This window comes from Leptidea sinapis, chromosome 23 (genome assembly GCF_905404315.1).
Source record: "Leptidea sinapis chromosome 23, ilLepSina1.1, whole genome shotgun sequence".
In the NCBI taxonomy this organism is placed as follows: Eukaryota; Metazoa; Arthropoda; class Insecta; order Lepidoptera; family Pieridae; genus Leptidea; species Leptidea sinapis.
In genome coordinates this window covers 4,838,677-4,862,124 of record NC_066287.1, presented here as the reverse complement: position 1 = coordinate 4,862,124, position 23,448 = coordinate 4,838,677, and the positions used below count along the sequence as shown (strand labels likewise).

General features: G+C 35.1%; 1 protein-coding gene across 1 annotated transcript; it reads left to right on the top strand.

Annotated features, from left to right (window-relative positions):
* The first annotated feature begins 561 nt into the window (after window positions 1–561).
* On the top strand, window positions 562–21,933 carry LOC126971403 (F-box/LRR-repeat protein 20). Its single transcript, XM_050817715.1, has 13 exons — window positions 562–753; window positions 4,403–4,516; window positions 5,863–5,946; window positions 6,639–6,746; window positions 9,232–9,329; window positions 10,292–10,358; window positions 11,370–11,472; window positions 12,357–12,442; window positions 13,443–13,625; window positions 14,725–14,826; window positions 18,252–18,339; window positions 19,141–19,265; window positions 20,565–21,933. The coding sequence occupies exons 1-13, from the start codon at window positions 724–726 to the stop codon at window positions 20,670–20,672; spliced, it is 1,296 nt and encodes a 431-aa protein (XP_050673672.1). The 5' UTR covers window positions 562–723; the 3' UTR covers window positions 20,673–21,933.
* Window positions 21,934–23,448: the final 1,515 nt, after the last annotated feature.

Below are 23,448 nucleotides of genomic sequence, written 5' to 3'. Positions count from 1 at the left end.
CGAGGACGTATTAATATACAAAAAGTTCATTAAAAAAAATATCATAGACGTCCATTAGTCTATTAGGATATCTCGAGAACGAATTGACGAAACGACTTAATTTTTCTTTTACAATTTTCAGAATTAAGTAGACAAGGTTCCTTTCGAATATCACTACTGTAGGCCTTCTCGTTTTTTTTCTATATTCATTTTATACTATTCTTTTAATTTGATTTCTGAACGACGGGGACATATTTGTTGTTTTTATTTAATCCTAAGCATTTTTATATTTATTCACCTTTTAAACCTTCTCTGGACTTCCACAAATAATTGAAGACCAGATTCAGCCAAATCGGTCCAGCCGTTCTCGAATTTTAGCGACACTAACGAACACCAATTCATTTTTATATATATAGATATATAATTATTTTTACTACTTCTGTTTTTTTCAAATGTACAATATAAATCTCGCAAGTTGTGAAGTTTTACAAAGATAATACAAAGACATATGGAACTAATAATGTATTGAGCTGACATATTGACTGGCTCTCAGACAACAACGCACAACTCAGTATTATTGCTCTGTGGTAGAGCTGTTTTGAGTTTTCTCGGGGTTCGACGGTCGCTCGGCGAAAAATTAAAAGACGCATATTTATTCAAAGATTTTATTTTACTGTGATTGTGAATTTTGTTTTAGTGGTGATAAAAATCAACATTGTGGCGAAGGTTACGCCGTTCCCTAACATGACTTATTCCGGAAGGAATAAATTCGAGGTAGGCCTCTTGTGATCCATAATATTATTCACCTTTTGTTTGTGTTTTCATCAAAACAGCTGACAGGCAGGGTATGTACTCAGATCCTGTTCCTTTGTTCTCATCTCATAGGGATAATCTTGAGACCTAGAGCCATGATTGAACTAAAAAAATTGTTTTATTTTATTTCTGTCCGAATGTAAAGATCGCAAGTCTTATTTATTATTCTATTAATGTAGTGATATTGCGTTACGATTTCTTCTCATGTGTTTGCAATTAATTCGTCTGTATCGGCGTCAGTTTATTGACCTGTAGCGTTAAGTCTGCAAATAATTTTTATTACCGTTAGCTAAATTGACTTCAGATGACCCCAGCGCATGTGTTCGTACTCCGACTTCAGCGGAAGATCACAAGCATTCAATTAGCATTTAAAATATATTACGAATTATAATTGAGGCTGAACTTCAGAGATAACACATTAATTAGTACCAACACTTACATAGGAAATTAATTTGGATTGATACTTAAAAATCGGTACTGAAAAAATGCATAGAAAACATTATAAACTTTTTTTTTATTATATTTTTTTTCTTATTTTTTTTTAAATAAAATGTTTTAGTGTAGTTATATAAAAATATTATTAAAATAAAATAATTATTAAAATGCCTGAATAGTGTAAGACTTATATAATAGTTTTTCATATAATTTAGTAAATTATAAAAGTATGGGTTTTGCGTTTCCTAACATAGAGCAATATACTAATATTATCATTCCTAACCACCTGACTTAGCTATTGTTTCTTCTGTAAGACCTCAGTGAGAAAAAACCATAGACACATGTTTTAAAGCACAATAGGTACCAACTACCAAGTAGTCAGATAATAGTGATTTTGCTCTTATTTTGATTGAACATGTGTTGGATCAAGGATCTGTAAAAAAAACCCTTAAAATAGGGATAATTCATGGTGGTGCCTGAGAACAGAGTATTTAATACAATAAAGATAGTTAAAATATTTTATATTATTTTATTTTTGATATACATATAAATTTGTAAGAAACAATTCTTTGTCCCTACTTGGGTTTAATTAAAACTTAGAATTAGTCAGGACCTCTAAAGGGGGTTTTGGAAACAATAACTGAGTACACACAAAACAAGTGCACTTGTTTTGTATGAGTGTGACAGTATAGGATTAGTCATTTATAATTAAATAAATAAAAGCACCACTTAACCACTGGGCCATGTAGTAATACCTACATTATCACAAGTGGAAAAAAATCACCACTTGGTGCTAGTAAACAATATTATTATATGTGTTGGAGCACTGTTGTCAGTCAGACAGGAACAACCGGTTTTTATGTTTTATGAAAATAAGGGACGAGACAAGTAAGACGTTCAGCTGATGGTAATTGATGCGCTCTGCCCATTACAATGCAGTGCCACTCAGGATTCTTGAAAAACCCCATAAATTCTGAGTTGCACTATAACTGTGCTAGTTATCTTGAGACATAAGATGCGAAGTCTCATTTGCCCAGTAATTTCACTAGCTATAGAGTCCTTCAGACCAAAACACAACAATGTTTACACATTACTGCTTCGCGGCAGTAATAGGCCCGGTTGTGGTACCCATAATCTAGCCTGCATCCTGTGCAAAGGAGCCTCCCACTCCCACAGTTGCTATGCTATATCAACATATTTACTAGACTTGCATGGGCAATAGTTTCTTTGGGAAGCAATTTTTATTTTTTAATATACTCACTTTGCAAGGAATACACAACAAACTACTGTGGCTAATACATTTTTAAAAGCTACCAAGTCCTCGCAAGGAAGAAAACCGCACTGTGGAGGTCCACACGTCCAGATGGTGGGGATTATATCCTAATTTGTGGCGTGTCGTGCCAAGGTGTAATTGGCGACAGGAATCAAGTCAAACAGCTCTTCGGAACACTCCCGGTGATAAATGTGGTACAGACACACAATGAGGTGATGTTTCTACTCAACACCAAGTGATCTAGCCTTTCACAGAGCACTGAGTCCCCGACGATTCGAGCAGCTATGAGATAGATGATAGCAATACTATATATGTGGTCGGACCTGCGCCGGCTCACATTCTAGCGCTCTACAAAGCGCTAGAATGTGAGCCGGCTTGAAGTATTGCCGTGCTCTATTTATGACGCCCAGCTTCTTCGAAACCAGATTTCCCAGCCAGATGTTCGCGGAATTGGCAATCCCTCGGCGGGGATTTAAGGAAAATGTTGTAGAGGAGTGGTGATACTACAAAAGTTTTTTTTTAATGGGCTAATAGTTCTCGAGTTATATGTGAACATACATACAGAATCTACGTATATAGTACTTCTAAGTATATAGATTATTACATTATAAAAATATATAATACGTAATTTATTTACAGATCTCGAAACAAATTGTAACATTAATAGTTTAGGCAAATAAGTAGTTAAAGGAATAGTAATAGTTCACGCAATAATCTAAAAAACAAATTGCAAATAGGTGTCGACTTCACATAGGTACCTACCATGTATTCGTTTTTTTTAAACATATTGTTATGGGGCAGTGCGGCCGATATTAATACCATCTTTGTGCTGCAGAAGAGGGCTATTCGCGCGATTTATAACCTAGCTCCTAAAGAATCATTAAGAGAAAAATTTAAAGAAATAAACATTTTGACTGTTGCTTCTCAATACATTTAATGTTGTTTTATAATAAAAAAAAGCCCGCTTAGTTTTTTTGCGCCCATTCTTCTCAGGTCTGAGGCAGTCTCTTTTGAATGGGTGGTAGTTTTTGACGTTCAATAGGTGATTTTAAATCATATTTTGAATAAAAATATTTGAATTTGAATTGTACTGTCATCGGGAGTATTCTTGTAATTGCACGGTGATTGAGAACGTTTTGTTTTTACTTCGTTAAGGATATTATTATTAGCTACTTGACATTTTGGTTTCTTTTTGCATATCCACATACGTATAGTGTGAATTATTTGAAAGTTAATTTCAAGGTTGGCGAGTAGGTTTGTTTAAGTTTTTTTTTTCAAATACGTACTCTAAAGGCTTAGGTACACTGGTACTTACTTAGGTAAATGATTTGAAAAGTATAGAACGTAGTATTATTTTAAATTTCAGGTTGTAAAAATTAACTAATTTAATATTCATCAGAATTCATGCATCGAAAATCGTAATAATAAAATTAACTTTAACCATCCTCTCTTCATTATATAAATAGAATATTATTTAATTTATTTAACTTATGGAAAAGGTCAAGTGCCACTAGCGACTTCATTTTATAAATTTTAAATGGGACCTACTTATACAGGATAAAATGTGTAAATCTGGATCTCAACCTTTCTACATACTATTTATTTACATACACAATCGGTTTAGTAGTTTTTGATATACAACTTTGTTATTTTGTTAAATATACTTAAATGTCATTGAAGTAAAATACATCATGTATTAAAAATATTTTAAATAATCATTACTTAAGTTATTATCTTATTATTGCGGTATTTCTAAAATAAAAACCAATTGAATTTGAATTTTAGATGCTCTTATATTGCGCACACCCCTTTATAACCCGGCTGAAAGAAAATATGTACATGTGAAAGTTCTTTTTTGGTGGCCTACTTGCAAAATGAATATTTTGACTTTGTTTGTTTCAGATCGGTCGGTTTTCGGGCGAGGACGACAACCATATAAACAAGAAACTGCCGAAGGAGCTCCTACTGCGGATCCTGTCCTACCTGGACGTGGTCTCACTGTGCCGCTGTGCGCAGGTAATGAGTGGCAGAACATCTGATCTCCACAGTTACGGTTACGGTTATAATATGTTAACAACCATATCCGCCATAGATATCTAAATAGGAAAGTTCTAGAACGTTTAATATGTCGCCTGACTTATAGACCAAAGATACTTAGACTTACTATTAATCGGAACGATTTTTGAAGTATGCACCATCTGGATGTGTGGCGGTCCTCCACAGTGCGGTTTTCAAGGAGCTTTCTTCCACGTACTACAAAGCTGTGGAATGAACTTACTTGTGCGGTGTTTCCGGGACGATACGACATGGGTACCTTCAAAAAAAGCGCGTACACGTTCCTTGAACGCCGGCAACGCTCCTGTGATTTCTTTGGTGTTGCAAGAGAATGTGGGCGGCGGTGATCACTTAACACCAGGTGACCCGTACGCTCGTTTGTCCTCCTTTTCCATAAAAAAAGTGAAAACTTCTTTTAGCGCGGTACGCTTATTTTGAAATGAGATAGAATCTCCGGACTCGCGACACCGTTACGAGACGCAGCTATACTGTATGCATATATGCATGTACATATAGCAGACCGCGAATGAATCTAGATAAATAAAATGTAGATACATCATTATTATATATTATTCGAATCAAAAAATTTTATTTCCTATTTTAGTTACCATGAACCTATAGTTTCTATTTTAGATTATAATAGTTTTAAAGATAATGTTGATGATACAAGAGTTTTCGAAATTGTTAACGATGATTCATAAAATAATATTATTTAAATGTATTTTAAAGTTTCTAATCTATATATATAAAAATGAATTGCTGTTCGTTAGTCTCGCTAAAACTCGAGAACGGCTGGACCGATTTGGCAAATTTATGTCTTGAATTATTTGTGGAAGTTCAGAGAAGGTTTAAAAGGTATAATAAAAGGTAGAATAAATAGGAAAATGCTGCTAAATTAAATAAAAATAACAAATTTGTTTTTCCTTTGATGTGTCCATACATAATTTTTATGAGAGAATTTATTGACGCACGGTTTGACAGTTCTGCTGTGAAATAATTTCATTACGACAGCAGGGTGCATATTTTACGAAGTAATTTTTGATGTTATGATATATTATTGACAAATTCATATAAAAACATTATTTTATTTATTATATACAGAACAACGTATGTCGGGTCAGCTAGTAATTAATAAAATACATTTCACCCTAGCCCATTAACGGAGGAAAAACGAGCATAAAAAATATTTGATTTAGAATGGGAAGACTTTTTGAATATACATCATTTGTATATCGTTGGTATTGAATAAAATATATTTTTTGTTATTTATTTAATTTAAGATGGTGACTTTTTGTTGCGTCTTTCAGGTCTCGAAGCTATGGAACATTCTAGCGCTGGACGGATCCAACTGGCAGCGTATCGACTTATTTGACTTTCAGAGAGATGTTGAGGTTAGTTTCGGGCAATTTTTGAAGTTATACTTCTTTAGGCGCGTTATAAAAAAATATGTCAATCGTTATTTTTTTTGTTTCTTCGTCCATTATTAGGACAGGCAAAGGTTTCAAGCCCATACAGCCGTATTCATTATTTAATAATTAATTGTCAAAGCCATCTTTGCTGGATTTTTACAAAATTGTTCTTTCTAAAAACGTAGAATAGCACGAGGAATAAATCATTTTAATGATTTTTGCTTCGTTAGGCCAAAGAAGTATAACTTCTTGCGTGCATACATAAGTACACACACATAATTTTATAGTAAAAGATATGAGTAACATTAAAATCCTACTTTTCGTAACGCTCTCGTCACGCATTCACCCAAGAAGAGCGTCCCTAAAGAAGTTTTATTTCAAAAATACCTATTTGGCGATTCAAAAGTTTTTTCAACTTACTTTAATAAAATATGTAATATAACACAAATTAAATTTGAAAACAAAATTTATGAACGATGCGAGCCTCGAACCCGCGACCTGTCGCGATCCGTGCGAGTGCTCTTCCACTGAGCCAACCGTTCGAGTGACGTATCGCTGATAAATCTTGTATGCCTTGTTCAACTCTCAGGTTGTGGCTTCATCTACAGGATCCACTTTACAGTTGATAACCTGCTCAACCCCAATCTTTTAAAATAAAAACGTAAAATATCCAGGGGCCAGTAATAGAGAACATATCGCAGCGATGTGGTGGCTTCCTGCGGCAGCTATCCCTGAGGGGATGCGAGAGCATCGGCGATGGATCCATGAAGACCTTGGCTCAGGTATTACACAGCAGCCAGTATCATCTATACAGGGGCGTGCATTGATTTTCTAGCAAGGTAGGCACTGTGGATCTGATTAGTCACAGTTGAGCTTTGGAATATGCAAAGATTGCTCACCGTTGGTATCTAGTATCTAGCGTAAGTAAAAAATTTATGCGGGTGTTAAATAGAAGTTTGGTAATAAAATAACGGAACCAAATTAAACTTAATCAACTTTAACACTAGTGATATATTTTGGCAGTAGCTCAAGAGGACGCTCCCCTATACGCTGGACAGACCAGACCAAAGCCATAACCAATACTCCCCTCAACACATGTGCCAGAGAAGCAACAGCCAGGGATAACTGGCGTAGAATCGTTCGTCGTTCTACATGACCACGACTGCTCTGTCAAGAGTAATCCGATATTTACTTAGGTTCATAACAAGGTATGCACTGCCTAATTGCCTATATGAAATGCACGCCCCTGCATCTATACTAATATTATTAAGAGGTGGAGTTTCTTAGGTTGTAGGGGGTAGTCTCTGGATCTACTGAAGCGATTTTGAAAATTCTAATACCAATAGAAAGCCACATTATTTGTTTTATCAACCCGAAAAATTAAAAGACTTGCGTAGTAGGTTTTTGCAAATAAAGTCAGAGAAAAACGGTCGAACGAAAACCGTTTCTTATGAACGTTGGTTTAACGATGTATAGACATAGATGTATAATTGATTTCTATATATGGATGTGGCATTGGATCACCAACTAAAATAAGTACACTGTTATGCAAACGAAGTCGCGGGTAACAGCTACTCATTCCTCTACTTATAGGATGTATATACATGTATATGTGGTAGGTATACGTGGGCCAACGGCGTGATATTAAAATTTACCGGTACATTGTCAATCGACTTGCATAGTGCACGATGGGAACCTCGTACCTATACACTTATAATTATAAATCCATGCTTAATATTTTCACTTAATGTCTCAACCCTCAAATAATAACAAATACATTAACACAACTTTCAGTTCTCCATGAACACATTTTTACAAAACTGTCAAAAGTCTATAACTAACTCCCGACTGTGAATCGTTCTTGAAGCTCTCCTGCTTGCGTTGCTAACGAGCTGTCTTCGACACATAGATACAACAAGAATTATTTTACATTGCTGTCCGTATGATGACGAACTTGGTTCAGGTTGATACCAGCAGCCGAATTACACCACCGGATATTACGTTAAATTGCGAAATTCCACACGGACATGTTGACGTCTGTTTTGCAAGAAATTTCTTGCCTCGGACAGCTACTTTGTGGAATCAATTACCGCCTGCAGTTTTCCCCAACCGATAAACATAGGGACCTTCATGATTAGACCAACCCAACTTTAAGGACGGCAACGCATCTCTTGACCTTGGTGCTGCAGATGTCCATGGGCTCTCACTCAGCACCAGGGGCGTGCACACTATATAGGCAATTAGGCAGTGCCTACCTCGTTAAGAACCTAAATAAATATAGCACTAGTGCTTAAGTTTTAGTTTAATTTGCTTCTGTTATTCTATAAGTAAACTTTTATTGAGCACCCACTCATTAAAATTTACCTTTCTCTACATAGTAAATACCTAACATAGGCGGTCTCCAGATTGCGTTATTCGATGTATAACTTCAATATGGAAACGACAAAACTTAGTACTGTCGGACTAAAGCGCGTCTACGACTAGTAAGATTTACAGTGCCTGCTCTCCACTCCCCATCCCGTGAGCCTATTGCCCGTTTGCCGCTTTGAAAATAGAAAAAGAAAGTTGGTTCAAGTCTGATGTGTTTTGAGATTTCCACCCATGTATATATATGTTTATTTTGCTCTTAATAGTGATTTTCATTATTATAATACTAGAAATAAGGGATTGCTTGTAACTAATTCTAGTAGGCTTCATAAGATACATAATAGCTTTAAGGGTAAATGTATACACTACTATAATAAAGTCCCAGCCACTGTTCAGGCATTATCTATAAATAAATTTGAATGTTTTATAAAAAAATGGCTCTGTCGTAAATCCTATTACTCCACTGCTGAATATCTAAATGATGGGACAGCCTGGGACTAGATTGTGATTATTTTATAGCGATAGAAATGACTGTACAATATTGTATATTTTTATTGAAAAGAGCGCAAAAAAAGAATGCTGGGAGAGTTTCTTGCGCCGCTTCTTCTCTCTCAGAGCGCCATTTGTTTCCGAAGCGGTAGTAGTATCTAGTAGTTATTAGAAATGACATCAAAAATAATTCCAAAGGAATCAATTTTGAGAAAATAAATGCCTTTTATGCCTTTATGTATTGACTCATCACGATATCTCTGCACCCACAAGGTGCAGAGACTTGAAATTTGGTAGGTACATTCCTTTCGCCGAGTATAGGTCAGATAAGAAAGGATTTTATGGAAAGCCATCCAAGTAACCGTTGTCATGACGGAATAAACACAGAGTATGTATTTGTTAAATTTTCAGTCCTGCCCGAACATTGAAGAATTAAATTTGAACAAATGCAAGAAGGTGACAGACCAAACGTGCCAGGCACTAGGGAGAAGGTGTAGCAAGCTGCAGAGGTAAGTGAATTGACCAGCTTCTAAATATGGGCAGTTTTGTGTTCGTCAGCAATATGTTTGACACCGACAGACGATTTAAATTATTATTTTTCATGAGTTGGATGGATTTTTTATGAAAATAAGAGACGAGACGAGCAGGACGTTCAGCTGATGGTAGTTGATACTCCATGCCCATTACACTGCAGTCTTGCTCAGGATTCTTCAAAAATCCAAAAATTCTGAGCGGCCTTGAGACATAAGATGTTAAGTCTCATTTGCCCAGTAATTTCAGTAGCTACGGCGCCCTTCAGACCGAAACACAGTAATGCTTACACATTACTGCTACACGGACCGTTCTGGTACCCATAATCTAGCCGGGATCCTGTGCAAAGGAACCTCCCACTGGTAATACAATTGTTGGCACTGAAGAAAGCTATATTCATCGAAAAGGAATTATTTTATAACAACGAAACGTTATGGACATTTCTTTCATTAAATAAAAAATCATTCTTTGATTAAATAAAAAATTACTTTTAAATGCAATTTTACAGTCTTATAAACATTTTGGATCATGTTTCTTAAAACTAATCAGTACTTTAAATTAAATATTAGGCTTGCATTTTGCATTACATGAGGTCACTTTAATTGGTCGCTAGTGAATATACAGTCGCGGGCAAAAGTTTGGAATCACTTACGTCGTTAGTCCTTCACTTAATCTGGGATAGCTTCTTAAATACTGGCTTGATTTTAATGAATCCGGTATCAGTTTATTGATAAGAGTTGAACCTTTAAAATTATGTCATTTTTATAATAAACAATTAAAAGTTTATTTAGTAAGCAAGATAGCGCGGAACCAATTTCAAGTAAGTTATTCCAAACTTTTGCCCGCGACTGTAGTTGTGTGATAATAAAATCTTACCATAAGTACATAGTGTTATTAGTTAGTGTACATTATAACAATATGGAGGATATATTTGTTTCAGAATTAACCTAGATTCGTGTCCCAACATCACAGATATATCATTAAAGGCGCTTTCAGACGGGTGTCCTGTGAGTATTTTTCATTTTTAATTATCAGTAAGAAGGGTATTGTATATATCGTGCAGCACTATGTGTGATAAGTTTATATTATGACTAGCTGACCCAGCAAACGTTGTATTGCCGATATTAAAATCGCGATACAAAAGTAACTGTTGATCGTAGATGGTTGAAAATTTGAAGCTGTATGTATTTTTTAATGCTGACTCATATTCAAACAAATTAAAAAAAAAAAATTTGGCGTGGACCACCCTTAACATTAAGGGGGATGAAAAAGATGTTGATGTAGATGTTGTCCAATTCTCAGACCTTCCCAATATCCACTCAAAATTTCATGAGAATCGGTCAAGCCGTTTCGAAGGAGTTTAACTACAAACACCGCGACATGAGAATTTTATATATTGGATTACCTTGAAACACAATTCATATATAGTTTTTAATAAACATGTAATATGTAAAAGACCGGTTTGTTTCTTGTATTTTGTTTTTTTTTGCGCCAATCTTCGCTGAGATTGTAGCGTATTAATTTATGTTATCAGTAAGATTTACAGTTAATGAAATGATAAAATGAAAGAACCGAGTAAAAATCATAAGATACAATCATAATGGGTTTTTCTTTGTTATTTCGTTGCTAGAAATCTGTTTATCAGTATAAAATACATATATTAGAGGCTTCTTAACACAGAATGTCGGTTAGATTGGTAATAGATACCACAGCGGTGCATTTTTGTGCCGTCAACTAGTAGTGTGAATTCACCGTGTTGTGCACTGAAATATTGTTTTGGTTCACAACACATTCTAATATGGGCCCGTTATTAGAATGCTGATATAATCTGCATAAAGTCCCGTGTAAAGTCTCATCTTATTCAGTTTTGCTAATAGCTCATGTACTGCCAGGTTTAATAAAAGTGGCCCGAGTACTCCTCCTTGCGGGCACCCTGCTAATAGTTACTATTATAACTATTATATACCTATAAGTTGTTGCTGTTACAATTAATAAATATTACGCGCATTTTTTCACAGATGTTGACCCATGTGAACGTGTCGTGGTGTCAGTCTATCACAGAGAACGGCGTTGAGGCGATATCGCGTGCTTGTCCTAAGCTGAAGAGTTTCATATGTAAAGGTAAGCCAGCAGCTAAAGTGGGAAATTATGGAGATCCTATGGGTGAAGATATTCAGACTTGAGAAGGCGAGGCCATTCTTTTCATGTTATACAATAAACTCACATATAATGCTTATGTTGTACTGATAGAGGCGTTTAAAAAAGTGGACATTGAATTTCTTGCATTTTCTACTATCTGGGTCTAGGATGAAGTATTAACTGGATTGGCTATGCGGGGCTATACACTCTCCGTCTATATTACGTTGTCTTATGGGCTTATAAGGTAAACAGCCCGATGACAGTCCGATGAGTCTTAGTAATAGAGTCCCGTCTGTTTATATATATATTATATGTCGATTTTATAAAATCTGCAATGCGAAGTCTGCGAAGTGTCTCCTTTTAATTAACATTAGCTTACATTAACATAGCACTTTAGATTTATAAAATATATTAATCGTCATAATCTTCATTGTGTGTCTTCTACCGCATTTATCACGGGCAGTGTTCCCAAGCGCTGTTTGATCTGATTCCTGCCGCTGAATTTTCAAATTTAGTAAAAGACTGTATAGAATTTAAAATTAACTAACAGTTATATAAATTAACAATATACCAAGAAAAAATATGAAAACCTGAAACTACGCTCTCATTAAATGAGTATCCAGTTACCCACTTAAAATTTGTGCGCACTTTTAATTCAGTGGTTCTCTAAAAAAATGGAGAAAAGAATACTTCTAGGACACAAAAAAGCGGAATTTCATATTTTCGTAAATATGAAATACGTCATAAATTGTGATACGATTGTATTTGTGATTAAATAATATGAAATTGTCGTACGCCCGGCCCCCGGCATTTATACTGCACTGTAATGTAACTTGACTATAAATAATATAGGTTTTGTTGTGCAGGATGTAAGCACGTGAACGATCGCGCTGTGTCGTGTCTTGCCACCTACTGCCCGGACTTAGAGGTGCTCAACGTGCAGGGCTGCGAGGTAACTAATAGAGACACTACAGTATTAATTCTTATGTTTAACCAATCTGTTTGATGCTCATATCATCCCTGTTAGACCCTGATCTTAGACGTCCCAGACCAACGGGCATGGAAAGAGGTGAATAAGTACTGCTCATTTGGGGTGTCATCGTAAGATAAAAAGCAGGGCTCGACTAGATACCACACTAGCACGGAAAAAAGTCGTGACCAAACCGATGGCGCATAAGCATATAGTGGCGCACCAGAAAAAAAAAGAAACTTACTCTTTTAAACAGCCAGCAAAGACAATTGATGCTTATTAGAATTAAAATCAACTAGAAAATAACAATGAAGGCATAAAAGGCATTTATTTTCTCAAAATTGTCAAAATCTTTTTTAAAATCTATTTCTCAAAATCCTTTATAATTCTTTTAGATGTCATTTCTAATACTACTACTACTACTACCGCTTCGGAAACAAAATAGCGCTTTGAGAGGGAAGAAACGGCGCCAGAAACTCGTCCACTATTATTTTTTGCGCTCTTTTTAATAAAATATACAATATTGTACTATCATTGTTATTGCTATAAAATAATCATAATCTAGTCCCAGGCTGTCGGATCACTTAGATATTCAACTGTGCAGCAGTAGGATTTACGACAGAGCCATTTTTTAATAAAACATTTAAATTTATTTATAGATGATATATAATGCCTGAACAGTAGCTGGGACTTTATTATAAAAGTGTATACATAATTTAACCCTTAAAGCTATTATGTACCTTATGAAGCCCACTAGAATTAGTTATTTCTAGTGTTAAAATACACGACATAATCGGCTATGACAGCTGTGAAAACGTCGTGTGTGAGTTTAGAACTTACCTCTATTTTGAGCAATTCACGCACATTAACACAAAATGTCATACAAATCGCGAGTGTAAGACGTAGCTTTTCACGCGCACTAGACTAATGTTCCTGGCGTGTTTTTATCGATTGTCTAACAGCAAGGACATTCTATTTGCAGAATATAACAGACGAGTCGATATCGAAGCTGGGTGGCGCGATGCGACGGCTCTGCGTGTCCGGGTGCACGCGGCTTACGGACGCAGCACTGTGTGCACTTGCGGCCCGCTGCCCCGACCTGGCCACCTTGGAGCTGGCCCAGTGTGCACAACTCACTGACGCTGGCTTCCAGGCCCTCGCCAGGGTGAGTATTCGACACCATCCCTGTGCTTCCCCAGGGCATTAAAAGAATAGGAAAATCCCAGGCCCAAGGGTGTCGTAAGATGCGACTGAAGGCATTTACCAGTAGGAGGCTTGTTTACTGTAAAAGTAACTATATGGGCATGAAATTAAACAAAAGAATTTCTGTAATTTTAATCACTTGTATCACTAGGAAGTATTGCGTCGGTTCTGTACAACAAGCAACAGAGTAATGCACAGCAAGCAACAGAGTAAGCTACTTTTATAGCCGTAGTGTGAGGTAGAGAAAATAAAAATTATAGTTGTCACTCTTACCGGATGTAGACAAACTATTTGCTCAAAGATTAATTTTTGCGTATTAAAATAAAATAAACCAACATTATTTGCAGAGGATACCGGTTATATTATGGGTATACCACAACGGCGCCTATTTCTGCCGTGAAGCAGTAATGTGTAAGCATTATTGTGTTTCGGTCTGAAGGGCGTCGTAGTACTTGGATAAATGAGATTGAACATCTTATGTCTCAAGGTGACGTCGGCAATTGTAGTGCCGCTCAGAATTTTTGGGTTTTTCAAGAATTCTGAGCGTCACTGCGTTGTAATGGGCAGGTCGTATCAATTACCATCAGCTGAACGTCCTGCTCGTCTCGTCCCTTACTGTCATAAAAAAAACGCTAAAAGGACTAACAAATCTAAGTGACTGGCTCATTACTCGCAGCTTACTGACACAGTTCTAGGCGCTTGCCAGGTTGAGTGTCAAGAAGTACAGAGGTTAAATGTCTTGAAGAACCAGCATATAGGCTACCTTGACCTAGACTCAATAAAGTTGGTCCAATCCTTGCAGCTCTTCGGCTTCCATGCTCTTGCCAGTTGAGGTGTGCACTCCCATGTACAGTAACTATCGACTCGAAGGACCATTTTATACAATAGGCTGAATACCGATTGAAAGTGTTTAGCCTTTATATTATATGGTCTTAATTTGAATTTGAATTGAATGTGAACCCTAAAACCGAATTAACATTGGAATTCAGATTTATGGTAATTGATGCATGGAATATTCCTGAATTTCTTTAAGTATCCTAAATTATTTGTTTATATTTCAGAGTTGTCGTCTACTAGAACGCATGGACCTAGAAGAATGTGTGCTGATAACAGATAATACGCTCGTCCACTTGGCCATGGGGTGTCCAAGATTAGAAAAACTGGTGCGTGTGCTTAGTGTAACTTGGCTAGATTCTAAATGTGTAGGAAATTAGGAAAATATATAAAAGATCGAATATACACTTACCCTAGAACCACTTCACAGTGAATAATTACGTAAATAGCAAATCTGTGGGATATGATGACATCGACACACAATCTATTAAATTAAGTGCAAAATTTATATGTGCGCCATTATCTTATGAAATTAATTAGCGTTTGAAGAAGGATGTTTTCCAGAAAAACTTAAAAAATCGGTGGTTTGTTTAAGAAAGGTGATAAATGCGATGTAAATAATTACAGGCCTATTACACTCATCCCAATGTTTTCGAAAGTAATTGAGAAAGCGATAAACAGTAGAAACTTATCTTTCTTCAATGAACACAATATATTACGACAAGAACAATTTGGCTTTCGAAAAATAGTTCCACAAAGTTAGCTTCTTTTAACCTCATTAAAAGTATTTCTGATAGCTTAAATATTATAATACCCGTAACAAACGTCTTTCTAGATATGTCGAAGGCCTATGATTTGGTATTACATGAAAATTTATTGTATAAGCTCGAGAAATACGGAATTAGAGACAATGCGAATAACTTGATAAAAATTTACATTAAAAGTCGACAACAACGTACCGAAATATCAAGAATAGTTAAATGCAATAAAAAGTCCACAAAAATTGTTTACACTTCGGAATTTAGAGAAAATCAGAGTTGCGCCTTTTCATTCCACAAGGAAGTATTATCGGTGCTTTGCTATTTCTATCATATATCAATGACCTCCCAAACTCTACAATTAATCAATATGTGCTATTTGCCGATGATACCACATTAATTATTAAAGAAAAAGACAAAATTACACTAAAAATACAATTATTAATTCACTTAATGACATTACCAGATGGCTTAATAACAATAACTTAAATTTAAACATATTAAAAACTAAAATAATCCATTTTAATACTAACAGGAATTTTAATAATAATTTAAATATTAAAATATAATGGTACAATGATTGAACACATAAATAATATTAAATTTCTTGGTATAATAATTGATAAAAATCTTAAATGGAGAGAACATATTGAAGACATTTGTAATAAATTGGATAGGTTTATTTTTGCCATTAGGAGAATAAGACAGACATTATCAGAACAAGCCGCGTGGTGTACATACCACGGATATGTGTCATCCGTACTGTGCTATGGAGTTATCATTTGGGGAAATTCTTCGGACGCAAATCGCGCTTTCAGAGTTCAAAAAAAATGTATCCGTGCAATATGCAATGCACACTGGATGGATAGCTGCAAGCCACTTTCTATCAAAAAGAAAATATTAACACTTCCCTCTTTGTATATGCGGGATATGTGTGTATTTGTACATAAACTCCCGGAATATTTCACCAAAATGAAAGATCACTCTTCTAGGAACACTCGATACCCAAACAAATTACTTGTACCCAAATGTCAATTGACACTCTGCCAAGGAAATGTTCATTACATGGCGATAAAAATATATAATAAGTTACCCGACCATTTAAAAGACATGATATGTAATCAACTTAAGAAAAGATTAACAACATGGCTAATAAAAATTTTTCAATAAATGTCTATTGAAATTAAAGGAAATTTGACATATAAATCTGACATGAATATTACTATTTTATTAGAATTATATTTGTATTGCTAAGTGTATAATACTTAATGGTTAGGTTCAATTTTGTATGAATTAAAATGTTATACTACATATATTTGCATGCCTTGTAGGTAGAATAAGAGAAACGTAATCTTAATAAAATAAGACCGATTGTAAAACTGACCTTATTCAAATTCAAATAAGGATTATTATTAAATATTAAAACAAAACATTTAAAAAGATAAATTTTCATGCGAAGGCAGAGAGATGCCTCCATCTTCTAACGCAGCCGCGAAAGTTTTGAAAGTTTTCCTTAAGTACCTGAGGGTTGAGCCAAGTTACAGTCGTTTCATAGCTACTTTCCTATCATTGTAAGAGCATTGTTGGCTTTGTTTGACAATTTGATCGTTCTGGCCACGTCACATAACCTTACCTGGCTAAGCCTTCTAGCTAGATGAGTTTTTGCCTCCTAAAGATTTTCGTCGTAAGCAATCTTTAAGACACAGAAAGTACATACACAGCTACAATTGTGACAGTATACATTTAGGAAACAAAATTTTAAACACCCTTACGTGCGCCTATCACTTATGAGTTTTGAATTGTGTTTATTGGATGCACTTATTTGGACTTATTATGACTTGTTCAAGAAGCATCCTTACACAAACAATGAATTCAAGCTCTTAAGGTTGATGTATCCAATATACGATAGTTAATATTTATACAGTTTATTCTTTATTACTTTTTATGACATATTTTATACTATTTAAACACGATTCATATATTGGATGCAATACCTTACAAAGTAATTTGTTACAATCATTGTAAAATACTCTATTTGATTGGAAAGTGTGGCAGTTGATTATCTTGTGTGCTCTTCTCACGAGATTAACTTTTTCGTAACATATGGTAAATTCAGTAATTTAAAAGAAATAAAGGTATAAAAGACATTTACTTTCTCAAAATTCGCTATAAATTTGGTATGCCTGAGAATAGGGCGGATTAATATTACGTAATTCATTCATTTTTAAGATCCCTGTTAACACTCATTCATTAATAGTTATTTATGCAACTGTTGTGTGATAAGGGATGTTAAAACACGAATGTGGGTTTGATAATAGTATCACATGAGTGTTTTAATACCTAATTATCAACAGTTGCATACAAGACTTTATCTACACTCATAATATGAATACTCTAAAATATTCTGAAACAGCTTACTGCTAACATTAAAACAGCCAGCCCTAGTAGTAACCTAATATCATCCCTTACTGATTATATACAAATAAACTAAGTATTAATGCAAGAATTATTAATTTTAGTAGTAATTTACATTTTTTATAGTGCAAATATTAAAATTCACTTGAATATTATGTTATTTTGCAGCGTTTAAAATATCCGGAGGTGTGCTGTCAAAACTTGAATCGCTCATTTTTTCAAGAAAAATGGCGGGGTTTCGAATAACATACTTTTTTTTACGGCGCGCGACGTCCTGGTTGTGTCGAACGCGCGTAAACGAAAATGTTCTTTTTTTGAAATTCATACAGATACCACGCATCGAGCAATAAGAATGTGGCTGTTTGTTGAAACTCTTTGTGCATGAAGGGATCGAAAAAAAAACCAAGGAGTGTTATGAAATTCAGTACAACATTACAACACTCGTTTGGATGATGTAATGGTTATTACGACATTGGGTGTTTTAATGTTGGTAATAAGCTAACTGTTTCAGAATCTTTAATAGAGGATTTAAAGCATGGGTGTAGATAAAATAAATAACTTATATCTTGAATGTTTGACAGACGCTGTCACACTGCGAGTTGATCACGGACTACGGCATCAAGCAACTGTCAATGTCGCCGTGCGCCGCGGAACACCTCACAGTGCTCGGTATGGCTATACTAACTTCACAACAAATAGGAAAATAAACTGGGTTGTTTATGGAAACGAGAGCCTATTGCACAAATAAAACTGAAAACAATTTTTTTATGAACGATGCGAGACTCGAACCCGCGACCACTCGCGTTTCGTGCGAGCACTCTTTCCAACTGAGCCAGCCAATTACAACCAATCCAACAAGCCAACAACTACGCCCAGAGATGAGGGTTATTTTACACTTTAAAAACATAAGTTGTTTAGATTTGAAACAGCGACATCTCATGTCAATTTCCTAAATATGCAAATATTGGGGTTGAGCAGGTTATCAACTGTAAAGTAGATCCTGTAGATGAAGACACAACCTAAGTTGAACAAAGCATACAAGATGTCACTCGAACGGTTTGCTCAGTTGGAAAGAGCACTCGCACGAAACGCGGGAAGTCGCGAGTTCAGTCCCGCATCGTTCATAAAATTTTGTTTTCAGTTTTATTTGTATAATTAATTCCAGAAGTGAAGGTTATCACTTTAAACATAACAAATTGTTAAGAGCCTATTGATGGAATGATCAAGATGACACAGCTGCTTATTAAAATCCTTAAGCGTTGCCGGCCTTTGAGGAAGGTGTCCTCGCCTTTTTTTGAAGGTACCCATGTCGTATCATCCCGAAAACATCGCACAAGGATGCTCATTCCATAGCTTTCTAGTACGTGGAAGGAAGTTCCTTGAAAACCGCACTGTGGAGGACCGCCTAACATCCAGAATGTGGATTGCTTCCTGTAATTTAAAAATGTAACCGCTATTGTTGTGTGACAGGTCTAGATAATTGCCCCCTGGTGACGGACGGCGCGCTGGAGCACCTGATATCATGCCACAACCTGCAGCTTATAGAGCTGTACGACTGCCAGATGGTCACGAGGAATGCTATACGAAAACTGAGGGTACGTGTAAATATTTTTGTTTGATAAATTTGTATGCTGAGATTATACGTGTGATATGCCATAATTCCAGACAAAAAGGAAAGAGCCGTACTAACAAATACTATTTATATGAAGGTTTTTTTTTTTAAAAAAAAAGAATAAACAATACAACTTAAAAATATTATTTTATAACTATCAAAATTAAAATCATGCGTATCCAAGTTTTATTGGTGTCCGATAAGATTTGTCTTTATTCGACTCGACATCTTTTTCGCCTCTTCGCGTGAGGCATCCTCAGGAGATGTTGATTCGTAAATTCTCGCACGAGACTCGTGCCAGAATCTTAGTGGAATTATCACTCAATAAAACATTAGCATTTAATTATGGATTTTCGCAAAATAACTCCTAATTCAAAGTATACCTAAAATATTTCAATTCTATTCGATATCGCTTTAATCAACTATTCTTTTGAAACCTTGTGGATGCTTTCTGTTAAGCTAAAAAACACACTAGTTTAGCTTTAGATGGAATTTGAATAACTCTATATGGTGCTTATTGAAAAATAAGCGATGTTATTTACGATTTTGAATATAACGTTTTTAAAATAAGTTATAGACTGATAATAATTAGTATACAAAATAATTTAACATAAAGTAAAAAATTTAGTCGTAATGAATATAGTTCACTTTTAATTATTAACTCGGGCGGTTACAAACCTGGTAGGGCATTTAAACCCTACACATAAATGTTGGTAGGCTGTCGTGTAAATAGACAGTCTACCGCGGGGAACGTAACTCGAAAAAGAAAGCGGATAATTATGGCGACAACTAATACAAAAAACCAATCCACTAACCTGTATTGAATCTAGGGTTTCCTGAGGAGGAATACTCGCAGATCAGTCTTGATTCGTGGCTTGTCGTTGTCGCAGCAGAGCGGATAAAAACAGCAATCAGGAAGCATCCACGGTATATTCAGGAACTAGATTGATGCCACAAGCAAGTCTTCAAAATATATGTAGCGGACACGTGGCACACAAGACACTTAAAAGGTTATAGAATCAATCACGGCAGGCAGACAACTCGAAGACAACTTTGATACTGTTTTATGGCGCGCGAGTCGATTATTCGCACGTATTCAGCGCGCATGCGAGACAACTAGCGCAATCTAGACCTTTCATGCGTAACTAAATACAATTTCATGTTAGCAGAAGGCCCAATGCATCAGACGCCGTCATAATTTATCCACATAAATGAAGCATTAATATTTTAGTGCACTATGCAATGAGCTGCTTCACCAAAACCTTTTTAAATTTGTCCTCAGAATCACCTCCCGAACATTAAGGTGCACGCATACTTCGCTCCGGTGACTCCGCCCGTGACAGGGGGCGGGGCGCGACCCCGCTACTGTCGGTGTTGCAACATTATTTGAGACGTGGCCCTCATGTACATCGGTCTTACGTGCTTCACTGTGGCAATATTTGTCTTCACCAATTGACTGTTGTACCAATTGTTGCGATAATTACATGGTCCTTCGAGCCGGATAGCTTCCCATGAAGTACGGCTCCGATGGGTTATCTTATTGCAGAGTGTGTGAACTGTCTATGTCTGTTGACAGTCTTCAACAGAACTTACTGTGTAGAAATTACTGTTGTAATTTCTGGAGGAGGTTTGGAAGTATTGTAAAGGTTCAATGTTGTTTCTTAACCATGATTGTTATCGACGTAAGGAGGCTAAGTTTTAAATATTGCCACATCATACAGACTTGTGTATGTTGATATGGGTAGTATATCTAATTAATTATGTACTTGAGTTATATTGTACTAACTATAATTAGTTAATTATACAACTGTGTTAGTTTATAAGTAACCTAAATGTTCAAGCGGATCAATATGCTTATGTCATTGTCAAAAATATCTGTGGCCATAGTTGTTTATCATGCCGAGACAATGTGTCTTTTTCATCCTAAGCTGTATGCTGAACTAGTCTTAGCCCTTTTTCTTCGTTAAGGGTAAAATAAGGGGGCAAAATAGTTTTCTGATATAATTTTGACGTGTAAGTTGACTTTCTAAAAAAAATTGTGAAGAAGAGTTAAGATTTGATTAAGTAATATGTTTTCTCCGTTCAAAACAAACAACGTAGCTTACGAAAATTCTTATTTCTTGAGCAAGAAAACATGAATCACTGGTTGTCCCCATTGATTTAAATCTGATTTGAAATGTCAGAATTATAAATACTACAGTATTCGCAGAGAATACAGATTTTTTTTTGTTAAGGTTATCAAAAATATAAAAAATAAATAAATGACATATATGGCTGAAACGCTCAACGCGAGGAGCCAATATATCAAGAAGAAGAAGAAATTACATCATAGATAAAAAAAATTATGAAAAACATAAAATACACGCGCAGATAATTTATCTACAATCTGATGTCCTATTACATTTACTCTTTGAAATAATTTTTCACTTCTAATAGCAGAGGGGAATGTTTAATCCGATAAATTTAGTATTAAAAAAATTAATGTTATCATAAAATCAAAATGTGTTGTAATTAGGGTAAGATAGTAAAAAATATTTTGGATAAGTTAAGATATGAGCTGAACAGATTCCGCCATTATAGTCTTAGCCAGTTTGGAGCTATTGATGGCGATTAAAATTATTTTTTTACAAAAATAAAGTTATACATTTTTATTTCTTTGTATTTTTTGTTGCTTTCAATTTCCGGCTTAACCTACTCCAATATATTAGTCATAGCCCTATTCCTCTCCTTTTCCAGGCCTACCTTTCTATTTTCTTCTTTTAATATTTTAATATATATTTTTTTAATATGTATTTAGTATTCAAATTATTTGCAATATTACTAATGTTTAATATTCTCCATGATTTGGATTTCCTTTTAGTTTTATTTTGCCAATGTAGCAAGCGTGTTGTGTTGTGTGGATAATGCGGGTAGATATGAATTTAACAAATCTTTTTTTTTATGACAATAAGAAGAAGAGCAGGACGTTCAGCTGATAATAAATTCTAAGCGGCACTACAAGTGCGCTCGTGATTTTGCGACATAAGATATTAAGTCTCATTTGCCCAGTAATTTCAATAGCTACGGCGTCCTTCAGACTGAAACACAATAATGCTTACACATTACTGCTTCACGGCAGAAATAGGCGCCGTTGTGGTAAAGGTGCCTCCCACTGGAGAAACCTCTACTCGTCCTTTTTTTAAGCTATATATATAATACTTGCGATGGAAACTTGACAGCACGTTGTGACTATTTAAAATATGTTGCTAATAATCGTGAAAGTGTAAAATATTGTAAGATAACTACCTGCTGTATTTACTTATGGTATAGGTAAACTAAATTTTTAATGAATCATTTATGTCAAAAATATTTTTTATTTCATCAAATTATTATGAATTTGAGTTTTTCATATACTTCTATATGGATTTGGATATAATTCTGACCATATGTAGTTGACTAGGGATGCCTTATGCCACCGATATGCCTATCAGCGGTATTATTAGTTTAGTCGATACGTCTTGAATGTTTTACCACAGATAATCAAATTTTAAAGGATTATACAATAGTCTTTAAATTGGATTTTATTCTCAATTGCACCTCTAGTCCACCCTAGCGAAACTTTGAGAAAAAAGCGATTCACTCGATTGTATCAATCGTGCAGTCATTGATAGATTGACAGATGACGGCTATAATCTTGTAAAAAACGGAGATAGCAGAAATCTCCTACGTTATAAGCAACTGGTCGCTTTCAAATTTAGCCGGATTATACTTCGTCGCCATATTGGAATTACTATTTCAAACATAAGTCAAATCACTGCACGTTCCATACTAAATTTCAATTTTTACTTAGACAGTCCAGTCTCTTATTACGTAGTATTTAAATCCTCTTTGGTCTAGTCAGGCTTGCTAAATATCATTGGAATTATAAAATTTAAATTAGGTGCCTAATATTGTAATATCCTCCCAGATTGTGGAAAATTGTAAAATATTCCAAAGTAATTTATTATTTTGTTGCTTTTCTCTGTTTACATCGATACCGTCTATATATTTATGTAATAATTATCGTTGGTGGTACATCCCTATTTGAAGTAGGTACCCACCTAGTGATGTAAAGTAAACTATACAATATTATATTATTATATGTAGGTACTATTAATAATAATAACATATGTAAGCATCACGTTACG